This window comes from Scyliorhinus canicula, chromosome 1 (genome assembly GCF_902713615.1).
Source record: "Scyliorhinus canicula chromosome 1, sScyCan1.1, whole genome shotgun sequence".
In the NCBI taxonomy this organism is placed as follows: domain Eukaryota; kingdom Metazoa; phylum Chordata; class Chondrichthyes; order Carcharhiniformes; family Scyliorhinidae; genus Scyliorhinus; species Scyliorhinus canicula.
In genome coordinates, this window is record NC_052146.1 from 153,415,832 (window position 1) to 153,437,629 (window position 21,798).

General features: G+C 46.8%; 1 protein-coding gene across 3 annotated transcripts in view; it reads right to left on the minus strand.

Moving 5' to 3' along the window:
• LOC119968642 (ephrin type-A receptor 7-like) overlaps nt 1-21,798 on the minus strand; it is a 768,833-nt gene that overhangs the window by 331,160 nt on the left and 415,875 nt on the right. For all 3 annotated transcript variants that reach the window (XM_038801273.1, XM_038801267.1, XM_038801278.1), the window contains exon 4: nt 3,704-3,859. In XM_038801273.1, the coding sequence (XP_038657201.1) occupies nt 3,704-3,859 (156 nt within the window). The remainder of the gene's footprint in view (nt 1-3,703; nt 3,860-21,798) is intronic.

Genomic DNA, 21,798 nt, shown 5'->3' on the forward strand with positions numbered 1-21,798 from the left:
TTCTCCTTAGAAATGGTCACTGCACTCACCTCTGCCCCCTGGTTCTCCAGGAGCTCTAGCATCCCACTGGTGTCTTCCACTGTGAAGACTGATGCAAAGTAACTATTCAGTTTGTCTGCCATTTCTTTGTTTCCTATTATTACCACTCCTATATACTGCTGGCACCCATTTTTTAAATCTTTTGGTTCCACACATGCTGCTCTTAAAACTGGATTTTCTGGGTGTGAACCCTTTTCATCCTGTTGCTGTTATCTCATCCTTCATTACCATGATTATCCCATCTTTTTTATTTTGCCTGTCTTTTTTGAAAAGTTAAGTGCCCAGCATTGATCACCTTGCAACCATGCTTCTGTAATGACTGCCAGATCAATCATATTAATCTGTATCTGTACCATTAACTCATCTACCTTGTTATAAGTGCTTTATGCATTCAGATGGAGCACCTTTAATTTTAATTCTTTTTTTCCTACTTTTTAACCCTGAAATGCCCTTATTCATTAATTCCCCGGTTCACCGTTGTTGATCTCGTCACCCCTTCAATCGCCATTCTGCTCTACAGCCTTAAGCGTTCCCTTGTCTGAACCTCCACTCACCCATTTTAGTTTAAAGCACTTTCTACTCTCCGAGTTATTCGATTGCCATTACACTGGTCCCAGGCCTGCTTAAGTGGATTCTGTCTCAATGGAACACTGCCTCTTTTCCCCAGTACTGCTGTGTCTGGACCCTATAATTGAAATCCGTGTCTCCAACAGCTCTCCTTCAGCCACGCATTTAACCTGCTGCTCTGTCCATCCTCTGCCAAATTGCACAGGCTGCATGTCACACCTAACCCTGGCAATGCGCAGGCAATACATCCTTTGGGACATCTGGTCATGACTGTAGAGAGCAGTACCTAACCGCCTGACTACTCAATCTCAAACCACATTCCTTTTCACTCCATGAATGCTCTCCTGCACCGTTTGCCATGATCAATTTTTGCATCTTCATGATGCCCTTTGTTCTCATCCACTCAGTAGCAAATACCTCTTAACTGTCAGGCAACAGCTGAGACTCCCCTTACCTACCTGAGTCATAGTCGGACCCTCCAGGACCTGATCAAATATAAACTATTACCTAACCTAAGGGATGTAACTGCTGGATCAACGTTTCAAGCTAACTCTCCCTTCCTGATTGTCAAGTTGCTGACACTTACTGCAGATCCAGTTCTTCAGAATCACATTACTATCTGCAAACTCCTCCAACCTCTAACCTGATTTTGTATATTTTACTTATATTTTGTGGAAATAATTTCGACGATTAATGTCATTAAAAGGGCATCTCTTTCTTCCCCTGCACCAGATTTTCACTCTGGCCAAATTCTCAACTTCCAATGCACAAATTGACACTGAGCCCCATGTTGTCCAACTTGTCATCTCTCCTTGAGTATTCAAATCAGTGCTTTATTTGCCATACATTGTGTACCTTGTGTTGCCCTATTATGTATTTTCTTCTAATTTTCTTTTCTTTTCATGCGCTAAATGATCTGTCTCAGCTGCTCGCAGAAAAATACTTTTCACTGTACCTCGGTACACGTGACAATAAACAAAATCCAAATCTTCCTCCTGCCATTCCTCTTTAGCACTGTCTTTGCTGGTTTCAACCTTATCTCCTGCGAAGGATTCCAAGGCAATGGGTAGACAATAATTCAGACCAGACCACTTTACTTGGTGGGAGACAAGTAATTCCTGGTCCAGAAGCCAGGCCACCTCTTTCCACTCCACACCAAAATGGAGATGTGCTGGAGAAAAGACATAGGGTGGGATTTACCGGCTGTTCACGGTGGCGGGATATTCCGGTCCAATGCCGGCACCTGGGTTTCCTAGAGATGAGGGGTGCTATCACCGGGAAGTCCCGTTGACAACGGCGGGTTCGGTAGATCACGCTGGCGAGCCGCCTCCGCCTCCGGAAAACACGCAGTGGAGTGGTCGGTAAATCCCACCCATTATAGCAGAGAACAAAAATGAGACTGAATATTTGAAAGATTTCTCGAGAGGCCACTTGCGAGATTTCACGGCCTCATCCTGACGCCATGTTGGGAGGAACGAGGCCATTGAAACACACCCGTTAACTCTGTTTCTCTGCCCACGGATGTCACATTTGAAAGATTTAAGAATTTTAAAGATTGCTTTGTGAACCATACCAATTCCAATGAATTTATGGAATGGCTTTTTCCTTTCAAAAGTTTGTACTAAAATGAACAGCAGTTATTCAAAAACTCTTGTCTTTACCAGTCCCAGCTTTTATAACCTTATTGATATTTCATTGTTCACATCGAAGAGGTTCATCTGTTATCTTCATTCAGCCAAAAGGGTTAACAATTTAGCTAATGCACACCCATTACCACACAGTAAAAAACAAAGTACCAAAGTGCCTAAGATACACTCCAGCAGTAAAAGAGCTAATCCCATCCTGAACATTTATAGTCTCACAGAAATACTCTTAGGTATTGACCTGGATTTTTCTTTGAGGCTTCAGTTCTGCTACGAGCAAACTGCTTAAAAGGTTTCAGTCAGCAGGACTGAACATGTAATTTAGCATATTTCTCCGTTGTCTTACATAGAAGCCTGCAATAAGCACAAAACTAAAAGCTGGAACCCTGAAATAAAAAACAGAAAATGCTGGGGAAAATAAATGCGACATCCCTGGGCAGAGAAACAGAGTTTGCGGGTGTGATTCAACAGCCGCGTTCCTCCCAACGTGGCATTGGGACAAGGCCGTGGAATCTCACGACCGGCCTCTCGAGAAATTTGCGGCGTTAGGTACATCTCTCACGATCTGGATCTCGCCCTCACTAGGTGTCACCAGAGCAACATATTTAAACGAGGCATACGGCTTGTCGGAGGCATGCGGTCTCTCCCAGGCCATTGCAGATGCCCCAGTTGGTTGGGGACAGGGCAGGGTGATACCCTGGCTCTCCCAAAGCATCTTGGCACTGTCAGCCTGGCACACTGACAGTGCCACCTTGGTACTGCCAGGGTAACCATATGGCACTGAGAAGCTGGCGGTGCACTGCCAGGGCGCTTGGCTGGCAATGCCAGGGCGCCTAGATGACAGTTTAGCATTGCCAGGGATCGGACCCAGGGGGGGCTTTGCCGGGTATAGGGTGTGGGTTCTCGGGGACCTCCCCAAGGTTGGGAGGGTAAGTCAAAAATGGGGTGGTGAAATCTGAAAGTGAGGGGGGAGGTGAAGATCCAAGATGGAACCCCGATCTGCGAGGAGCCCTTCCTGCTGGCGATCTTCAGCTCACCAGCAGGAAATCCCTCTAAGTGTAGACTCTGTGGAGAGAATCTCTTAAGGCCAAAATAAACAGCATGGTGCAGGAGCCAAGAAACACCCTGCAAAACGCGCCATTCAGCGGGTTTTAACTCAAGTCCGCTGAATTGCGCCCAACGTTTCAGGTCATAGGCTCCGAGGAAGAGTCAAACGTACTCGAAACGTTGGCTGGCATTTTCTGGCCCCACCATGGTGGGACTTGCTACAGGAGATGCGACGGGCTAGCCAAGAGTCCCTTGATGTCTGGCGGGACTGAATGATTCTGGTGACTGGCAAGGTTGGAAAATCCCGCTCATTAACTCTGTTTCTCTGACCCACAGGTGATGTCAAACCTGCTGAGGTCCCCTCCAGAATTTTATTATAGTAAAGACAAATCATTTGGTAGACTTACTGGTGCAGGGGGCTGATGGAGGGTCCAAAGGCAGTCTGTAATAGTCATCCTTGCAGTGGCACTGGATCGATCCTGCTTCTTCTGTGTAGCTGTGCTCAGGGCACAAAGAGCACCCTGCTTCTCCCGCCGACATCTTATAGGACCCTGATGGACAAGCTGAAAAGAAGGTTCACAATTTGAAAACGTGTTCATTGGGTTTTAAGACCAAGATAACATTTCAAGACATGTGCATGAATAGCTGGCTTGGAGGTACAGTGTTCTTTATAGTTCTCTCTCACTGTCAGCTACATCCCAACGATGGAATGAAAGAGACTCCAACACCCTGAAACACGAGACAAGTGGAATCTTGAGATCCAAAAACAATCCTCAAGAGTCTTCATAATCCTTTTGCAAAGATTCAATGAATAGAGTGCTGAACTTTCCAAATTAATCATCAGATGGAATATTTTTTTTTCATTTTTGTTATAAATTTAGAATACCCAATTTTCTTTTCCCCAATTAAGGGCAGTTTAGCGTGGCCAATCCACCTACCTTGCATATCTTTGGGTTGTGGGGGTTGATGCACTATGAATTACGAGAAGACGACAGTAGAATGTAATCGAGGCTTTATTACACAGAGATGTGTGGCCTCCTACAGCAGCTGGCGAAATGGCTGCTGTACGGAGAGCACACATATTTATACTCCGCCTACTGGGCGGAGCCAGCAGGCAGGGATCTACCCCCGTATCTGTAGTACAGGGGCCTTACCGTAAAACCCATATATACAATATAATACAACAGTGGTGACTACCACAGGGGTGAGACCCATGCAGACACGGAGAGAATGTGCTAACTCCACACAGACAGTGACCTGGGTCCAGAATCGAACCCATGTCTCCGGCGCCATGTGGCAGCAGTGCTAACCACTGCGCCACCCAATTACCAGATGGAATAAACAGATATTTTGCATCCGTTTTCTCTACAGGTGATACAAGTAACATCGCAGAAGCAGCTATAAACTCAGGAACATTATAGCCACCAGAGAAACGGAACTTTAAAAAAATTCATTTTACAGGACATGAGTGTTGCTGGCTGGGTGAGCATTTATTGCCTGTCTCTAACTGCCCTTCATTTTAGAGGGTATTGCAAGTCAACAATGGAGTCAAATGTAGGCCAGGCCAAGTAAGGGTGGAAGATTTCCTTTCCCAAAGGACATTGGTGAACCAGGTGGGTTTGTACAACAATGCTTTCATGGTCATCATTAGATCTTTTAATTGCTGCAGTGGGATTTGAACACGGCTCCTGAGATCTTGCCCTGGGTCTCTGGATTAGTTGTCCAGTGACAATACCACTGCACCACCGCCTCTCTCCACTGAGCAAATTGTTGGAGCTGCAGGATAACAAGATCCCGGGACTAGATGGACTTCTTCCTGGAATCTAAAAGGAGTGGCTAGTGAGCTAGTTCATGCATTGGTTGTAATTTTCCAAAACTCCCTAGATTTGGGGCAGGTCCCAATGGATTGGAAGAAAGCAATTGTAATCCCATTATTCAAAAGGGGAGGGAGACGGAAAGCAGAAAACTACAGGCCAGTTAGCCTGACATCTGTTGTTGGGAAAATGCTTGAAGCTATTGTGGTGAATGTAATATATATATATATATATATGTAAATATATATGATAATTCACACTGTCTTTGTAAGCGCAGTAGCGCTATCCTACCACTAGGGGGAGTAGCTCTGGGAGTACGCAGGAACCTGTACTGGGCTCCACCCTTGGCTCAGCCCACGACTCCTCCCCCTAGTGCAGCTGTACAAATACCCTTGTCCAGAGTCAGCCTGAGTTCACTAAGAGTTCATCAACGGTTAACAGGCTGGCTCTGAAGTAAATCGATTAAAGCCTAGATTCATATCGGAAACACGTGTCTGGTGAATTGATGGTTCCATCAGCTATTATTAAAGAAGTTAGAACAGGGCACTTGGATAAGCTCACGATAATCAGGCAGAGTCAACATGGCACCCACATTCTCTCCCGCTTTTTCATCAAGGTTGTCTGGAAAGCAGCCTTCCCACTCTCACCTACCCGTCACTGCCCAATGTTTTGGGGCAGGAGGAGGAATAAATATTAGGCCACTTAAGGCCCTCAACAGGCTTAAGGGGGACAGGTTGGAGGGCACCTTACCTTCCCCCTGTATTATGGGAACCGGGTGGGGTGAGCAGGAAGGCAGTGTGGCAGCCTGACATATTTAACATGCCCCAACACTGCAAGCACACCCAGTGGAGGAGGAGGGGGGGGGGGGGGGGGGGGGGGGGGGGGGGGAGTTTATGAAATCAATTTTTGAACCAAACATATAATAGAATAAATGAGGGCTGATGATAAATTATGGAAGGTTGTGGCAGGAAAAGATACAAAAGAAATAAAAAAAACTCTCACAAAAGCTCAGAGGCATTCCAGAGGAGACTCAATCAATGAAAACCTGTAACCTGTCTGTAAAGGTCAGTGCAAAACTCCAAACTGTTTCTCAATGAATCCTCAACACAAAACTAAAATCCAGCTGAATCATAGACATCCTTTGTCAACCAGTGCCTTTATTTTACTTCAAGAATTAGGCCTTGACCCCTATATGGGCCACATCTTCACTCAGATAGCTTCAGAAAAATGAGCTGTGTAGCTGTGTAGCTTGTAGATTGCAAGCTGATGGTGACAGTAATGCTACAGACACTGGTCTCAGAGGCTAACATGCAAAAACTGGATTGCACAGCTATCACACCAGCATTATACTGCGGACTGCGTGCATCGTGCACGGGGTGACGAAGTTAAAATGCTACAGAGGTGATCTGCTTCCTTCTTGCACTAAGTTACTAAACAATGGTCTGAATTTTCCACCTTGCGTCACAGTTGTGGAGTTCCCGGTGAGGCAGGGAATCCAGTATCGGGGAGGGTGCCAATCAGTTTCCAATGCTCAGGTTTAGTGCCCCCGCGCCAAAGGGAGGATGCAGATGGATCATTAAGACCCAGTTGCATCCACTTAGCAAGCTGGGCACCATATTCTCTGGGTCCACGTGATGTGATTCTCCGGTCCTCTGGGCTGGGAATCACGTGGATCAGAATCGCTACTGGTATGAACAGTGCTTTCCAATCACGTCCCTTCATGCTTTAGTGATTTCGAAGTGGTCAACTGGAAATTGACAGCACTTTCCAGTGCTCGACGGGCACCCACCGGGATGAGGGAGCGCTGGATGCCAACCCGGAGCGTCCCTACATGCTTAAAGGATGGTCACGACTGGGAGTTAAATATCCGAGGGTATCAAACTATTCGGAAGGACAGAGTGGATGGTAAGGGAGGTGGTGTTGCTCTGTTATTTAAGGATGACATCCGGGCAATAGTAAGGGATGACATCGGTGCTATGGAGGATAAGGTTGAATCCATTTGGGTGGAAATCAGGAATAGTAAGGCGAAAAAGTCACTGATAGGAGTAGTCTATCGGCCACCAAATAGTAACGATATGGTGGGGCAGGCAATAACAAAGAAATAACTGATGCATGTAGAAATGGTACAGCAGTTATCATGGGGGATTTTAATCTACATGTCGATTGGTTTAACCAGGTCGGTCAAGGCAACCGTGAGGAGGAGTTTATAGAATGTATCCGCGATAGTTTCCTAGAACAGTATGTAATGGAACCTACGAGGGAACAAGCAGTCCTAGATCTTGTCCTGTGTAATGAGACAGGATTGATTCATGATCTCATAGTTAGGGATCCTCTCGGAAGGAGCGATCACAATATGGTGGAATTTAAAATACAGATGGAGGGTGAGAAAGTAAAATCAAATACTAGTGTTTTGTGTTTAAACAAAGGAGATTACAAGGGGATGAGAGAAGAACTAGCTAAGGTAGACTGGGAGCTAAGACTTTATGGTGGAACAGTTGAGGAACAGTGGAGAACCTTCCAAGCGATTTTTCACAGTGCTCAGCAAAGGTTTATACCAACAAAAAGGAAGGACGGAAGAAAGAGAGAAAATCGACCGTGGATATCTAAGGAAATAAGGGAGAGTATCAAATTGAAGGAAAAAGCATATAAAGTGGCAAAGATTGCTGGGAGATTAGAGGACTGGGAAATCTTTAGGGGGCAACAGAAAGCTACTAAAAAAGCTATAAAGAAGAGTAAGATAGAGTATGAGAGTAAACTTGCTCAGAATATAAAAACAGACAGTAAAAGTTTTTACAAATATATAAGACAAAAAAGAGTGGCTAAGGTAAATATTGGTCCTTTAGAGGATGAGAAGGGAGTATTAATAATGGGAAATGAGGAAATGGCTGAGGAACTGAACAGGTTTTTTGGGTCGGTCTTCACAGTGTTAGACACAAATAACATGCCAGCGACTGATAGAAATGAGGCTATGACAGGTGAGGACCTTGAGAGGATTGTTATCACTAAGGAGGGAGTGATGGGCAAGCTAATGGGGCTAAAGGTAGACAAGTCTCCTGGCCCTGATGGAATGCATCCCAGAGTGCTAAAAGAGATGGCTAGGGAAATTGCAGATGCACTAGTGATAATTTACCGAAATTCACTAGACTCTGGGGTGGTCCCGGTGGATTGGAAATTAGCAAACGTGACGCCACTGTTTAAAAAAGGAGGTAGGCAGAAAGCAGGAAATTATAGGCCAGTGAGTTTAACTTCGGTAATAGGGAAGATGCTGGAATCTATCATCAAGGAAGAAATTGCGAGGCATCTGGATAGAAATTGTCCCATTGGGCAGACGCAGCATGGGTTCGTTAAAGGCAGGTCATGCCTAACTAATTTAGTGGAATTTTTTGAGGACATTACCAGTGCAGTAGATAACGGGGAGCCGATGGATGTGGTATATCTGGATTTCCAGAAAGCCTTTGACAAGGTGCCACACAAAAGGTTGCTGCATAAGATAACGATGCATGGCATTAAGGGTAAAGTAGTAGCATGGATAGAGGATTGGTTAATTAATAGAAAGCAAAGAGTTGGGATAAATGGGTGTTTCTCTGGTTGGCAATCAGTAGCTAGTGGTGTCCCTCAGGGATCCGTGTTGGGCCCACAATTGTTCACAATTTACATTGATGATTTGGAGTTGGGGACCAAGGGCAATGTGTCCAAGTTTGCAGATGACACTAAGATGAGTGGTAAAGCGAAAAGTGCAGAGGATACTGGAAGTCTGCAGAGGGATTTGGATAGGTTAAGTGAATGGGCTCGGGTCTGGCAGATGGAATACAATGTTGACAAATGTGAGGTTATCCATTTTGGTAGGAATAACAGCAAACGGGATTATTATTTAAACAATAAAATATTAAAGCATGCTGCTGTTCAGAGAGACTTGGGTGTGCTAGTGCATGAGTCACAGAAGGTTGGTTTACAGGTGCAACAGGTGATTAAGAAGGCAAATTGAATTTTGTCCTTCATTGCTAGAGGGATGGAGTTTAAGACTAGGGAGGTTATGTTGCAATTGTATAAGGTGTTAGTGCGGCCACACCTGGAGTATTGTGTTCAGTTTTGGTCTCCTTACTTGAGAAAGGATGTACTGGCACTGGAGGGTGTGCAGAGGAGATTCACTAGGTTAATCCCAGAGCTGAAGGGGTTGGATTACGAGGAGAGGTTGAGTAGACTGGGACTGTACTCGTTGGAATTTAGAAGGATGAGGGGGGATCTTATAGAAATATTTAAAATTATGAAGGGAATAGATAGGATAGATGCGGGCAGGTTGTTTCCACTGGCGGGTGACAGCAGAACTAGGGGGCATAGCCTCAAAATAAGGGGAAGTAGATTTAGGACTGAGTTTAGGAGGAACTTCTTCACCCAAAGGGTTGTGAATCTATGGAATTCCTTGCCCAGTGAAGCAGTTGAGGCTCCTTCATTACATGTTTTTAAGGTAAAGATAGATAGTTTTTTGAAGAATAAAGGGATTAAGGGTTATGGTGTTCGGGCCGGAAAGTGGAGCTGAGTCCACAAAAGATCAGCCATGATCTAATTGAATAGCGGAGCAGGCTCGAGGGGCCAGATGGCCTACTCCTGCTCCTAGTTCTTATGTTCTTATACAGAGTGCGACGGTGTTCGACAGCTGCCCGACAACTCCTCCTCACGTCGCGACATCAACCCCTGTACTAGAGTGGCACGGTGTACCGCTGGCAAGTGGGCCGGGGCCTTCCGACCGCAGAGCCCCCGGAGCCTGCCCACTAGGGCATCGAAGGCCACTGGACATGGTAAGCAGGCAGGCTGCCTACACCTCTGATGTGCATCTTGGGGACACACCTAGACACAATGGTAGTGCACAGAAGGCTAAGCAGGTCGAGGATCACTGAGAGTGTATTGGTCAGAAGGAGGTGGGGAGGGAGATAAAGGGTTTGGGAGAAGAGTTAGGAATTGAGGAGGCGGCACTATCGGGGACTGGGGCAGTTAGGGGCACATACGTACAGCAGTACAAAATGTTGCACCGAGAAATATGATGCCACTTCCGCAATGCAGGCTGACCTCCAATCCCCTGCTCCAGCCCCCTGGGCATAGAGGGCCTAGATTTTGGCATCCCTCACCATCACCCCCTCCCCAGACACACCACATGCAGGAGATGGGTGTGAGCGAGCACTCAGCAGAGAGGCAGGAGTCACACAATGATATAGACTAAGGAGCATCAGCACTCCGCTCTCAGTGGGTTATCATCACCCCCCTGCCTTCAAACATGACCACATGACAGTGCCGACACAGACCCGCCACTCTGGCGTGATGTTACACAGACCCTGGGAGAGTTGAACAGGGTGGTTGGAGGGAAGGGGGATGGTGTAGGGGTAGGGGTGGTGGAGATGTGAGAGGATGAACAAAGCCAAGTCCGATGTAAAGCAGGCAAGGATGAGGACCTCACTGGCACTCTGGGCTTCCCAGACCCTTGCCACTTCCACCTGTCCTCTATCCTCTGGCTGGTCCTGTGGGTCCTCTCCAGGCTCACACTCAGGCAACTCTTGGTCTGCGCCTCCTCGGAGGTGGCATGTTCTTTACCTTCACCTCCAGCACGTCGCCCCGCTGCTGTGCCAGATTGTTAAGAGCACACCGGACCACCACGAAGCAGCCCATTCCCTGGTGGGTGGACTACAGGGCACCACCAGAACGGTCGAGGCATCCGCTTGCTGGGAGGCGGTTAGTTCACAGGAAGCCGTTTGATAGGGAGTCGTTCCCATTAATTGTATGGAGATTGGTTTTAAGATTATTGGTTTCTCCCCAAATCAAGGATCCTGATGTCGCCAAGGGGAGCCGGCTGTTCGGTTGCAAACTAATTGGCACCTGGCGCGGTTCCCGATTTTGGCCTCTCCGGAAATCTAATGACCGCATCGCACTCTCGCTCATGCACGATGCAGCCATTAAATCACACCCTATGTCTTACAACAATCATTCAAAGCCATGGTGAGACTGCACCCGAAGTATTACGTGCAATTTTGGGCTCCTTACCTCGGGAAAGATATACCTGCCATAGAGGGAGTGAAACATAGATTCACCAAACTAATTCCAGAGATGGAGGTGTTGCTCCATTAGGAAAGATTCAGCAGACTGGGCCTTTATTCTCTGGAGTTTAGAAGAATGAGAGGTGACCTCATTCAAATCGACAAAATTCTTACTGGGCCTGACATGGGTAGATGCGAGAAGGATGTTTCCATTGGCGAGGAACCACGGGGCACATCTTCCACTGTGGAGGGAAACCGGGACATTGGGATGGAACCCACGCAGACACAGGGAGAAGGTACAAATTCCACACAGACATTCACCCAAGGCCGTAATTGAACCTGGGTCCCTGGCCGTTTGAGGCAGTGGTGCTAACCACTGTGTCACCATGCTGCTCCACTCATGTGTCCGAAGGTTGGCATAATTTTAAATAGTCTGCTTCATTCCTGTCATGAAGAGTTTGTCGTATGAGGAACGGTTGAGGACTCTGGGTCTGTATTCGTTGGAGTTTAGAAGGATGAGGGGGGGATCTTATTGAAACTTACAGGATACTGCGAGGCCTGGATGAGGATTTTTCCAACTGTAGGAAAAACTAGAACCAGAGCACACCATCTCAGACTAAAGGGACGATCCTCTAAAACACAGATGAGGAGGAATTTCTTCAGCCAGAGGCTGGTGAATCTGTGGAACTCTTTGCCGCAGGAGGCTGTGGAGGCCAAATCACTGAGTGGCTTTCAGACAGAGATAGATAGGTTCTTGATTAATAAGAGGATCAGGGGTTATGGGGAGAAGGCAGGAGACTGGGGATGAAAAAATTTCAGTTATGATTGAATAGCAGAGCAGAATCGATGGGCCGAGTGGCCTAATTCAGCTCCTATGTCTTATGGTCTTATCACACTTGATATAATTCTATGGGCACAAAACCTACGCCCTGCCCCTCAATCTGCAGGTGTTGTATTGGAGTCAAATGTCAGGACTGCAGATCTTCCCTCATGCCCCTGATCCCCAGTCAATTGTGCAGGCTTTTTTCAATCAATTGTTCCCGGCCAGGGCTCGAATGGCGCCGGAGTGCTGTCCGCTGCTCTGGCACCGAAAGCCAGCATGCCACGGCCGGCACGGGTCCACGCATGCGCATGCCATGGCTGTCTCTGTGGAGGAACATTGGCCCTCCCCCGGATTGAGCCCGCCCGCCGATCGGTTGCCCCCGATCGCGGTCCTGGCCACCGAGGAGCCCCCCCCCCCCCGGGAATCTTCTCCCCCTGACGCCTCACCAGGACGGCCCCCACAGCCAGAATGCCAAAGTCCCACCGGGTAGGACCATGCGTAAAAGACGCCGCCGGGACTCGGCAGGCACATCGAGCGTGGAGAATCGGCAGGGGGGTCGCTTTAAACGGCCCCCGACCGGTGCTGCGGCTACCGTGACGGCGTGATTGCCGCCAATTTTCCGGTCGCTGGAGAATCAGCGGCCCAGCATCGGAGCGGCGTGGCGGGATTTGGGCCCCCCCCCCCCCCGGTGATTCTCCGACCCGGCGCGGGATCAGAAAATCCCGGCCTCTGTCTGAATTGACAGAGGCTGGTTTAGCTCACAAGGCTAAATCGCTGGCTTATAAAGCAGACCAAGCAGGCCAGCAGCACGGTTCGATTCCCGTACCAGCCTCCCCGGACAGGCGCCGGAATGTGGCGACCAGGGGCTTTTCACAGTAACTTCATTGAAGCCTACTCGTGACAATAAGCGATTTTCATTTCATGAATTGCACCACTCCCACTTTACTTTACAGCATCCATGGAGAAGGTAATAAACTGAGAGGCGAGAGCACCTTCAATCAGTTTTTAACAAGTCTTCGAAAACTGCCTGCAATAAGATGTGGTGAAAAAAATAAAATCAGGACAGTGGTGGGTTTTAACTGTTACTAACAATGCTGTCCCGGTGTGCCGTTATTTTCTCACTCCAGTACGCCATATAACCGGAGCAGAAGAGCATCAAACAGCAAAAAATGGTGTCCAGGCAAGATTTTCAAAAGCTTCAAATACATTGACCAAAAGGTCGACCCCTCGATACAGTCACCACCTCAGGGATGTTCGCATTGCCAGTGACAACATTCTTTGAGTTCAGGTTTGGAGCAGTACACAGTGGAGCAATGTGGAATCTTGGCCATGCTGACTCATGTTTATTTCCATGCAGGTTGGGAAGGAGATTATGGGAGTCATTGTTACTGTAGACTGTTCATTTTTACCCAGAATCTGTGAGGTTATAACTATCAGGCAAAGAGTGAACATGCTGGGACTTTTTCCTCTGGAAAAGGCAACAGTGAAGGGTGGCCGACTACAGGTTGTCAGGATTATGAGAGGGTTTGATTGAGTAGACATAAAGTAGATGTTTTCACTTGTGAGCTAGACCAGAATTAGGGGCCATTAATATAAAATAGTCACGAATGAATTCAAAAGTGATTTCAGGAAAAAACGCTTCACCATGATGGTGGCAGGGAAAAGAATTTGGACCCACAAGGAGTTGTTGGTGAAATTTGCATATATGCATTCAAGGTAAAGCTTGATGTGCACATCTCTGAGAAATGGATCGAAGGATATATTGATCAGATGATATGAAGTCAGGTGTGAGGAGGTTTGTGTGCAGCACAAAACTAGTATGGAGCTATTGGGCCAAATAGCCAGTTTCTGTGGTCTAAGTACATTATAAATTTTACGCAACATTTTTGTAGCAGTATTCGGACAGCGGCCCACATTCCCCAGCATCCCACCCCTGCCAATTTACAGTTCAGGCATCCAAAACCATCCAGAGATGTGCAGTGAGAAGCACTATCTTCAAGCCCACATTCGCAATGTGTGGAACCGTGTTGCTTTGAATTCTACTTTTATAAACACTAAAAGGTCATTTTAATAACAATGCATCAAAGCTGACTTCAATAACACCTTTGTAAAATGCTTGGCTTTAACCCTGGACAAAAATAATATTTTTAAAAATTGGCAATACACATTAGCACCAGTTTTATTAATTTTTAAGGCATGAAAGGATTTTGAAACCTCCAGCTCTTTTTGCTGAAGAGGTAGGTATGAATATGATGAAGGAGTGTTACTCTCCCCATTTGTATCCTTAAATACAAAGAGCCCATCACCATGAGAAAAATGGAGATGAAAGGCTCTCAACAAAGTATTTATTAAACATTGGGCTCTTTGTAAACTAACTGTGAACTTAGCAGAATTGGAATTAATACATTAAATAAACTTTTATGTAAGACAGTTGTATTTTAAATGCTGGACCTATTTTTAATGTTTAACACATCAGATCATAGATCATAGAATTTACAGTGCAGAAGGAGGCCATTCAGCCCATCGGGTCTGCACCAGCTCTTGTAAAGAGCACCCTACCCATGGTCAACACCTCCACCCTATCCCCATAACCCAGCAACTGCACCCAACACTAAGGGAAATTTTGGACACTAAGGGCAAATTTATCATGGCCAATCCACCTAACCTGCACATCTTTGGACTGTGGGAGGAAACCGGAGCACCCGGAGGAAACCCACGCACAGACGGGGAGGATGTGCAGACTCCGCACAGACAGTGACCCAAGCCGGAATCGAACCTGGGACCCTGGAGCTGTGAAGCAATTATGCTATTCACAATGCTACCGTGCTGCCCGTAAAGGTGGCAGGCTTGTTTAAATAAGTACAGTTATGACAAGATGGCATCAATAAGACTTGTATAAATAAACCTTATTCATACACCATGTTGCTGAAACGTCTCAAAGCTTTCCATTAAAAAAAACAATGAAATAAATAAAACTTGGAAGTGCACGGGTTAATCAAGAATAACAATCACGGATTTATTGGAAGAAGTCAGTGCAGGGTCCACTTATTTCTCAGCCTACATAAATAATTGAATCTTGGATGCAGGGAACTCGAGCCCAAATTATGCTGACAACACAAAAGTTTGGTAAATGATGAACTGGTGAAAATCTCCTCAGTAAGCCATTTGAGAGTTCCCAGTAGTCGAATGGCAGACAGACGGCAGATGTTATTTAATGTGGAAGGGTATGCGGGAATATATTTTGGGAATACATTATCCACTCAATGGAAAAATACTGAGGGATATGGATGATCAGAGGCACCTGGAGGTTGAAATATATAATTCCCTGAAAGTGCAGATGACAGTGGATAGAGCGATAGAAAAAGTCAATGAGTCAGGGTTTAATAAATCAAAACATTAGAGTGCAAGAGTAAAGGAGCAATGATAAATATACACAAAACATTGGTCTGGCCGCAATTGGAGGACTTTGTACATTCTTGGATGTCCCATTATAGAAAGGACATTGAGACAAAAGGGAGTGTACAGCATAAGTTCACCAGGGTGAAGCCAGAGATGGGAAAATATAGTTATAGGAAAGACTTCGGTAAGATTCATCGCCACCCGCCACTGGTAGTGGGGTTTCCGATGCGGTGGAGAATTGGGTGTCCAGAAAAAGTCGGGATCCGATCACAATGCTCCAACCCTCTGCTGGCAGTGGGAACGGGGTTCACGCCCAGATGACAGCAGGGGAGTGTAAATGGATTCAAATGGGTCATTAAGACCAATTTGCATCCACTTAGAAGGCTGGGCACCAGAATCTCCAGGCCTGAACGATTATCCGGACCTCTGATCCGGGAGTCACATGGGCGGGATTCACTACAGCTATCACCAAACATAAACATGATGGCGGTGGACCTCGCAGTGGGTCAAGTGGGTAACTCCTGAAAGGAATTTTCCCCAATGTCCATCAAAGGGCCACCCTCCCACCCCAGAATGCACTACCTTCCCACTCAACCCCAACCACTCAAAGAAAGTTAACTGCATTCCAATCATGCCCCTTCACACTTGAGTGATTTTGAAGTGCTGAGCTGGAATTTGACAGCACTAACTCCCTTTGATGTGGTTGATGTTTGTAAATATCAGAGTTGCAGTACTTAGAGTCACTCATCCTTGAAAAAGATGATTGAGGCAGAGCTCACAGTTGTTTTGTCAAAGCTGCCAATCCCAGCCACAGCAAATAATGAATGAATGGCTCGCAGCTAAAGGATCTGAGGGGTTTAATAGCAGGTCTCAGTTTCCTCTTTCCAGGAATGAACACATAGTGCTTCCAGGTAAGTATTACAATAGCAATGTTTTCACTGGCCCTGTCTGGATTGTTCTCTAGCTTCCAGACAAGGGCCTCTTTTCTGGATGGGGGGGGGGGGGGGGGGGGGGGGATGGATGGGGGGGTCCCTTTAGCAAGGGGCTTCCTGTGGGGTCCCTTTCGTTAGGGGGTCTTGGGGGGGGTCCCTTTAGTTAGGGGCTCTCTGGGTGGGTCCTTTTAATAGGGGTCCCTTTAGTTAGGGGGCCCTACAGGGGGAACCTTTAAGTTAGGTGATCCGTGTGGGGGGTATCCCTAATTAGGGATCCTTGTGGGGGTTCCCTTTAATTAGGGGATGTCTGGGTGGTCCCTTTAGTTAGGAGGTCTCTTGGGGTTCCCTTTAATTAGAGGGTTTCTGGGGAGGGGGTCCTTTAGTTCAGGACTCACTGTAGGGGATCTTCATAAATAGGGATTATTGTGGGGGATCATCCTATCTCGTGGGTCCTTGCGGGGAGTCCGTTTAATTAGGGCGTTTCTAGGGGGTGGTCCCTTTCGTGGGGTTCTTGAGGGAGCCCCTTTAGTTAGCGCTGTTCTAGGGGTTCTCTTTAGTTAGTGGGTCCCTGTGGGGGGGTCTCCCTATTTAGGGGGTCCCGGGGGTGTGGCAGGTCTGGTCACCCCTATACTTGGGGGAAGGGGAGGCCACCCAGAAAACCCAGGGGTGGGAGGCTACTTTGCAATGCAGGGGTGGTGCTGATTTGCGGTGCGGGGGGTGGGGGGTAATGGCCAGCTGCGGGATTTCACTATCGGGCTGCCCGCTCATAAGTGGCAGCCCAATCGCAGAATGCTGTCAGGAATCCCTCATATACCATGCCATGCTTAAATTTGCATGGTGAGGGATACTGAATTGCTTCTTGATTTTCACTCCCAAGAACATACGGCAGAATTCTACGTTCATGAGGCTAAGTGCCGGCTCCAACGGAGGATCCGTGGGTGTTTCACGACGGTTGGCACAAACCCCTCACCAGTTCTGGTACCGGTGAGGGGCTAGCACAAGCGCCATGTGAAACACCACGGATCGCACGGAATACGGCGGAGAATCAGCGGGTCCCGGACTGCGCATGCACAGGGCTGACAAGCTGAACCGGTCGTGCCATAAAACATGGTGCCAGCTGTGCTGGACCGCATACCCTCCCACCTCGACCCCACAGCCCATCCCCTGGTCACACACCACCACTTGCCCCAGCCCTAGCAGAAGCCCCCCGGCTAGCGGCATGGATCCCAGCTGAGTGTGGCGGCGCTGGATACCATCCACTGCCGGTATGCCAGACTGCTGACCACTGGGACCACACGTGGCCTGCGCCATCAGGAACTCGGCCCATTGGGGGCGGAGAATCACAGGTGGACCGGCTGGAAGACGCACCAGCAGCTTTGCGGCTGTGTGTGGCGCGTGTCCTGATGACACCGATTTGGATGGGGCAGAGCATTGCAAACCGGCGTCTTACTGATGTCGGGAGCCATTCTCTGCCCAATCACTGATCCAGATTTCGGCGTCGAGCGATGAAGAATTCTGCCCAAGGTGTGTTTAGGCAGAGTGAATAGGGAAAAACTATTTCTTCAACTGAAGGCCATTGATTTAAAATGATCACCAATAATGTATCAAGAGACGTTCAGAGAAATATTTTATTTGGTAGGTTGTTAGAGCATGAAATTCTTTGTCTCAGGCAGTGGCTGAAGCAGAAATTATTGAATCGTTTAAGGGACAATTGGATGCACATTTGAAGCAGAGGAAGGTACAAGGCAGTGGGATTAGATTTGACTGGTGCTGTAGGTGCCAGGCGTGCACTCAGCTCAATCACTAATCTGTGCTGTGCCAAGCAGAGAGGGATGGAGCTGAGATTGTACTAAATCCCTGCAGGAAGCAGAATTTATTGGAGGAGAGAACCTTGCAGGTGATAACTGGCACCTTTTCATGACTAGCTACAGGTGTAGGAGGAGCAATGGGGCAGCAGAAAACTGCCTGTCCTCTCAGCAACTATTATATCAGGTCCAGGAGATTAAAAATAAAACGAGTCATTTAAAGGGAAGAAAGGTACATTAAAGAACAAATATTCAAGTATTTTGTAAATCAGTTAGAGTCAAGTTTTGAAATAGAATCTCCTCTAAAGCATCTTTGATTTCCTGGATATTTTCATCAATTTTCTCTTTATTTCAGATTCCACAATTCTCTGATCTCCTTAATCATAGCAGTTTTATAAAGCTAGCCCATCACAAAATGTTTTCAATGGATATGGTAGTGCAGACTGGAACAGGAGCTGGCAAACTCAAGGTTAAATGTTGATGAGACTATTGGACAAAGTAGAGGATCAGAAATGTAAATTGATTCATCGGCCTCATCTTCTGGGCAGCCAATAATGACAGTTAATTCTATTGACAGCCAGATGATTCCAGAAAGGGGATTCTAACCTCATTGTTAGAATGAGGCAGCACGTGGGGCAGCACGGTAGCACGGTGGTTAGCATAAATGCTTCACAGCTCCAGGGTCCCAGGTTCGATTCCCGGCTGGGTCACTGGTATAGGGTGGATACGTGGGTTTGAGTAGGGTGATCATTGCTCGGCACAACATCGAGGGCCGAAGGGCCTGTACTGTTCTATGTTCTATGTTAGAGTTAGCTCATTCACGGCCACAGTCAGAAAATGCTTCTTCACATTCAGGGGAGCATAATTCTGAAACTCATTCCCACAGAAGGCAGGGAAAGCTTCAAAACTGACATAGATAGCCAGGCAAGGGTATTGCGGGAGGAAACGGAGCTGAGATACAGATCAGCCATCATCTAATTGAGCAGCAGATCAGGTGTGACGGCCTGAGCAACATCCTTCTGTAAAGAGATGCAAGATGTTTGTGATAAAATTCCAACATCATTTTCACATTGGCTTCGTTTAGATGAGAAGTCCCGACACAAAAACATCAGGGAATCATAGATTCTATGGAATCCCTACTGTTCAGAAGGAGGCCATTCGACCCATTGGATTTGCACCCATCCTCGGAAAAAGCATCCTACCTAGGCTCACTCCCTTGCCCTAACCCCGTAACCGCACCTAATCAGCACATTTTTGGACACAAAGGGGCAATTTTAGCATGGCGAATCCACCTAACCTGCACCTCTTTGGACTGTGGGGGGAAACTGGAGCAGCCGGAGGAAACCCATGCAGACACGGGGAGAAAGCCTCACAGACGGGCACCCAAGGTCGGAAGGGAACCCGGGTCCCTGGTGCTGTGAGGCAGCAGTGCTAACCATTGTGCCACCGTGCCACCCCAATCCGTTGATACCCTTTGATAATTCCAAGTGACACTTAATTTTACTTTGGTCATCTGGACGCATGACACATGGAGAATCTCACCATTCAGTTTAAGAGCCTGCATATCAAGCTACATCTATCTGATCAATATGAGATGCACATTCCCTTCTCCTTCGGGTCATATTCTTTTGGCTGAAATCCAGACAACAAGTTGGCTGAGCCAAGGCCTCAAGGCGAACAATTGTGCGTAGGGGCTCTGCTGCACTTTAATCAGCTAAACAGTTTATCCGTGCATAACACAGAGAAGCTTCCATGCTTGTCGAACTCTGACTCTCCAATCGATGGGCATTGCCCTGATGGATTATCGCAAGACAAAAACAATACAATCCCAACCCACAAAGATAAATCTATCTTCCAAATTCCATGGATGAGACATTGGTATCATCTGCAAATTAGTTCAACGTAACACTTCAGGTCATTAATGAAAGCAGTGGGCCATAGTCAGTCTAACACCGATTCCTGTGGAATAACATTGCTCACCTGCCTCCAGGTTAATCCACGCAATGATCGATATAACTTGTAGCCAGGCATGATGCAGATAGTGATGACCATTAATCATGGAAGGCATTCCTTGGAATGGTCACACAGACAGCAAATGCCCTTGCAAAGACATCTGATTATGAGAGCAGAACGACTGCTGGAACTGTAAAACTAGCTGTCTGCGGAAAGGAAACTGAGAAGAACTATTGATTCAGAAAGGATCAAACCAATTGAAAATGAACCAAATCCAGGTGTCAGAAAGGCAAGGGCAGATTTCATCCCACACTCATCATTAAAGAATGAACAAACTATGCTTCGCTCAACTCACAAGGGGGAAGCTCGAAGGACATAGTGATTATCCCATCTGCCAGGTTACTAAATGCCCACTGAAGTGTAACAACATTTGAACAAAGACCCGACCGACAGGATGGAAAAACCATCACAATGGACGACTTAAAGGAGTTCATCAATTTCCAACTACTTCACTGTTTCTCAGCCCTGAAATAGCCAAAGGATTTTTTAAAAAGGCAGTGATCTCCCCTGGTTAAGGGACATTTAATCCTTTAAAAACACTAATTGGTTCCCAGGATGAAAAAAAATTAGTGTTTGAAGTTGGAGAAGTCCAAATCCATCCTGCAAAATGCCGCACCTCCCAGCATCCTCTTACCAATGGTGTTGTCAAGGATGAACTAGGATAGTGCAAAGATGAGCATCCTTAGACCCGCAGAACTAGGGCTCAGAGTCCAGGACGAGGTTCAGAGTCTGAGGATAAGGAGTAAACATTTTAGAACTCGAGTGAGAAGTGTTTTCACCCAGAGAGGTGAATCTGTGGAATTAGCTTCCACAGAAAGGAGTTGAGGCCAAAACAGTGTCATTTTAAGAAGGAATTAGGTATAGCTCTTGGAGCTAAAGGGATCAAGGGATATGGGGCGAAGGCAGGATCAGGGTATTAAATTTGATGATCAGCCATGGTCATAATGAATGACGGAGCAGGCTCGAAGGGCCGAATGGCCCCCTCCTGCTTCTATTTTCTATGTTTCTATGTTTCATCATTGGCTTCCTTCAGTTCTGCGATATTGTGTCCTGTTTGCCCGGAGGAGGTGGTGGTAGTGGTGGTTTGGGGGGTGGGGGGTAGCAGCAACTGTTTATTCTTTCTGCAGTTTCCCTGCAATGTAGACCTGTAATGTACACTTTCAAGGACATCGAACATTAACTGGCAATGGCAGAAAGTGGGACGTCATTCAAGTTGCTCCAATTTGTTTCTGTACTCCTGATGGTTAACCAATCATACACCAGATGATAGCTACAGAAACAGTTATCAAATATTTTGGGAGCAAGAGAGAGCAATTAGGGCATGAAGAGCCTTCATCATCAAATCTGGAACAGAGAAAGAGCTTGCATTTACATGGCGGCTTTTATGGCGACAGGACAGCTCAAAGTGCTCAGAGCCAATGGATTACATTTGAAGTGCAGTCACTGTTATAATGTAGAACTAACTACATCCCTTCTCTTCCCAAACTGAGTGGTCCCTTGTTGCGATAGTTTATAGGCCTGAAGTCAACTTCTCAATATATATGATAGCCACCTGTACTACCTTTTCACTTCCCACAACCTCATGGCAACTCTGTGCTAAGAAAAAGTGAGGGTTTTACAACCTAGCTGATTTGTGTTTCCATTGAAGTCGATGAAAAAGAAGATTTTCTATTTTCACAGGATATGGGTGCCA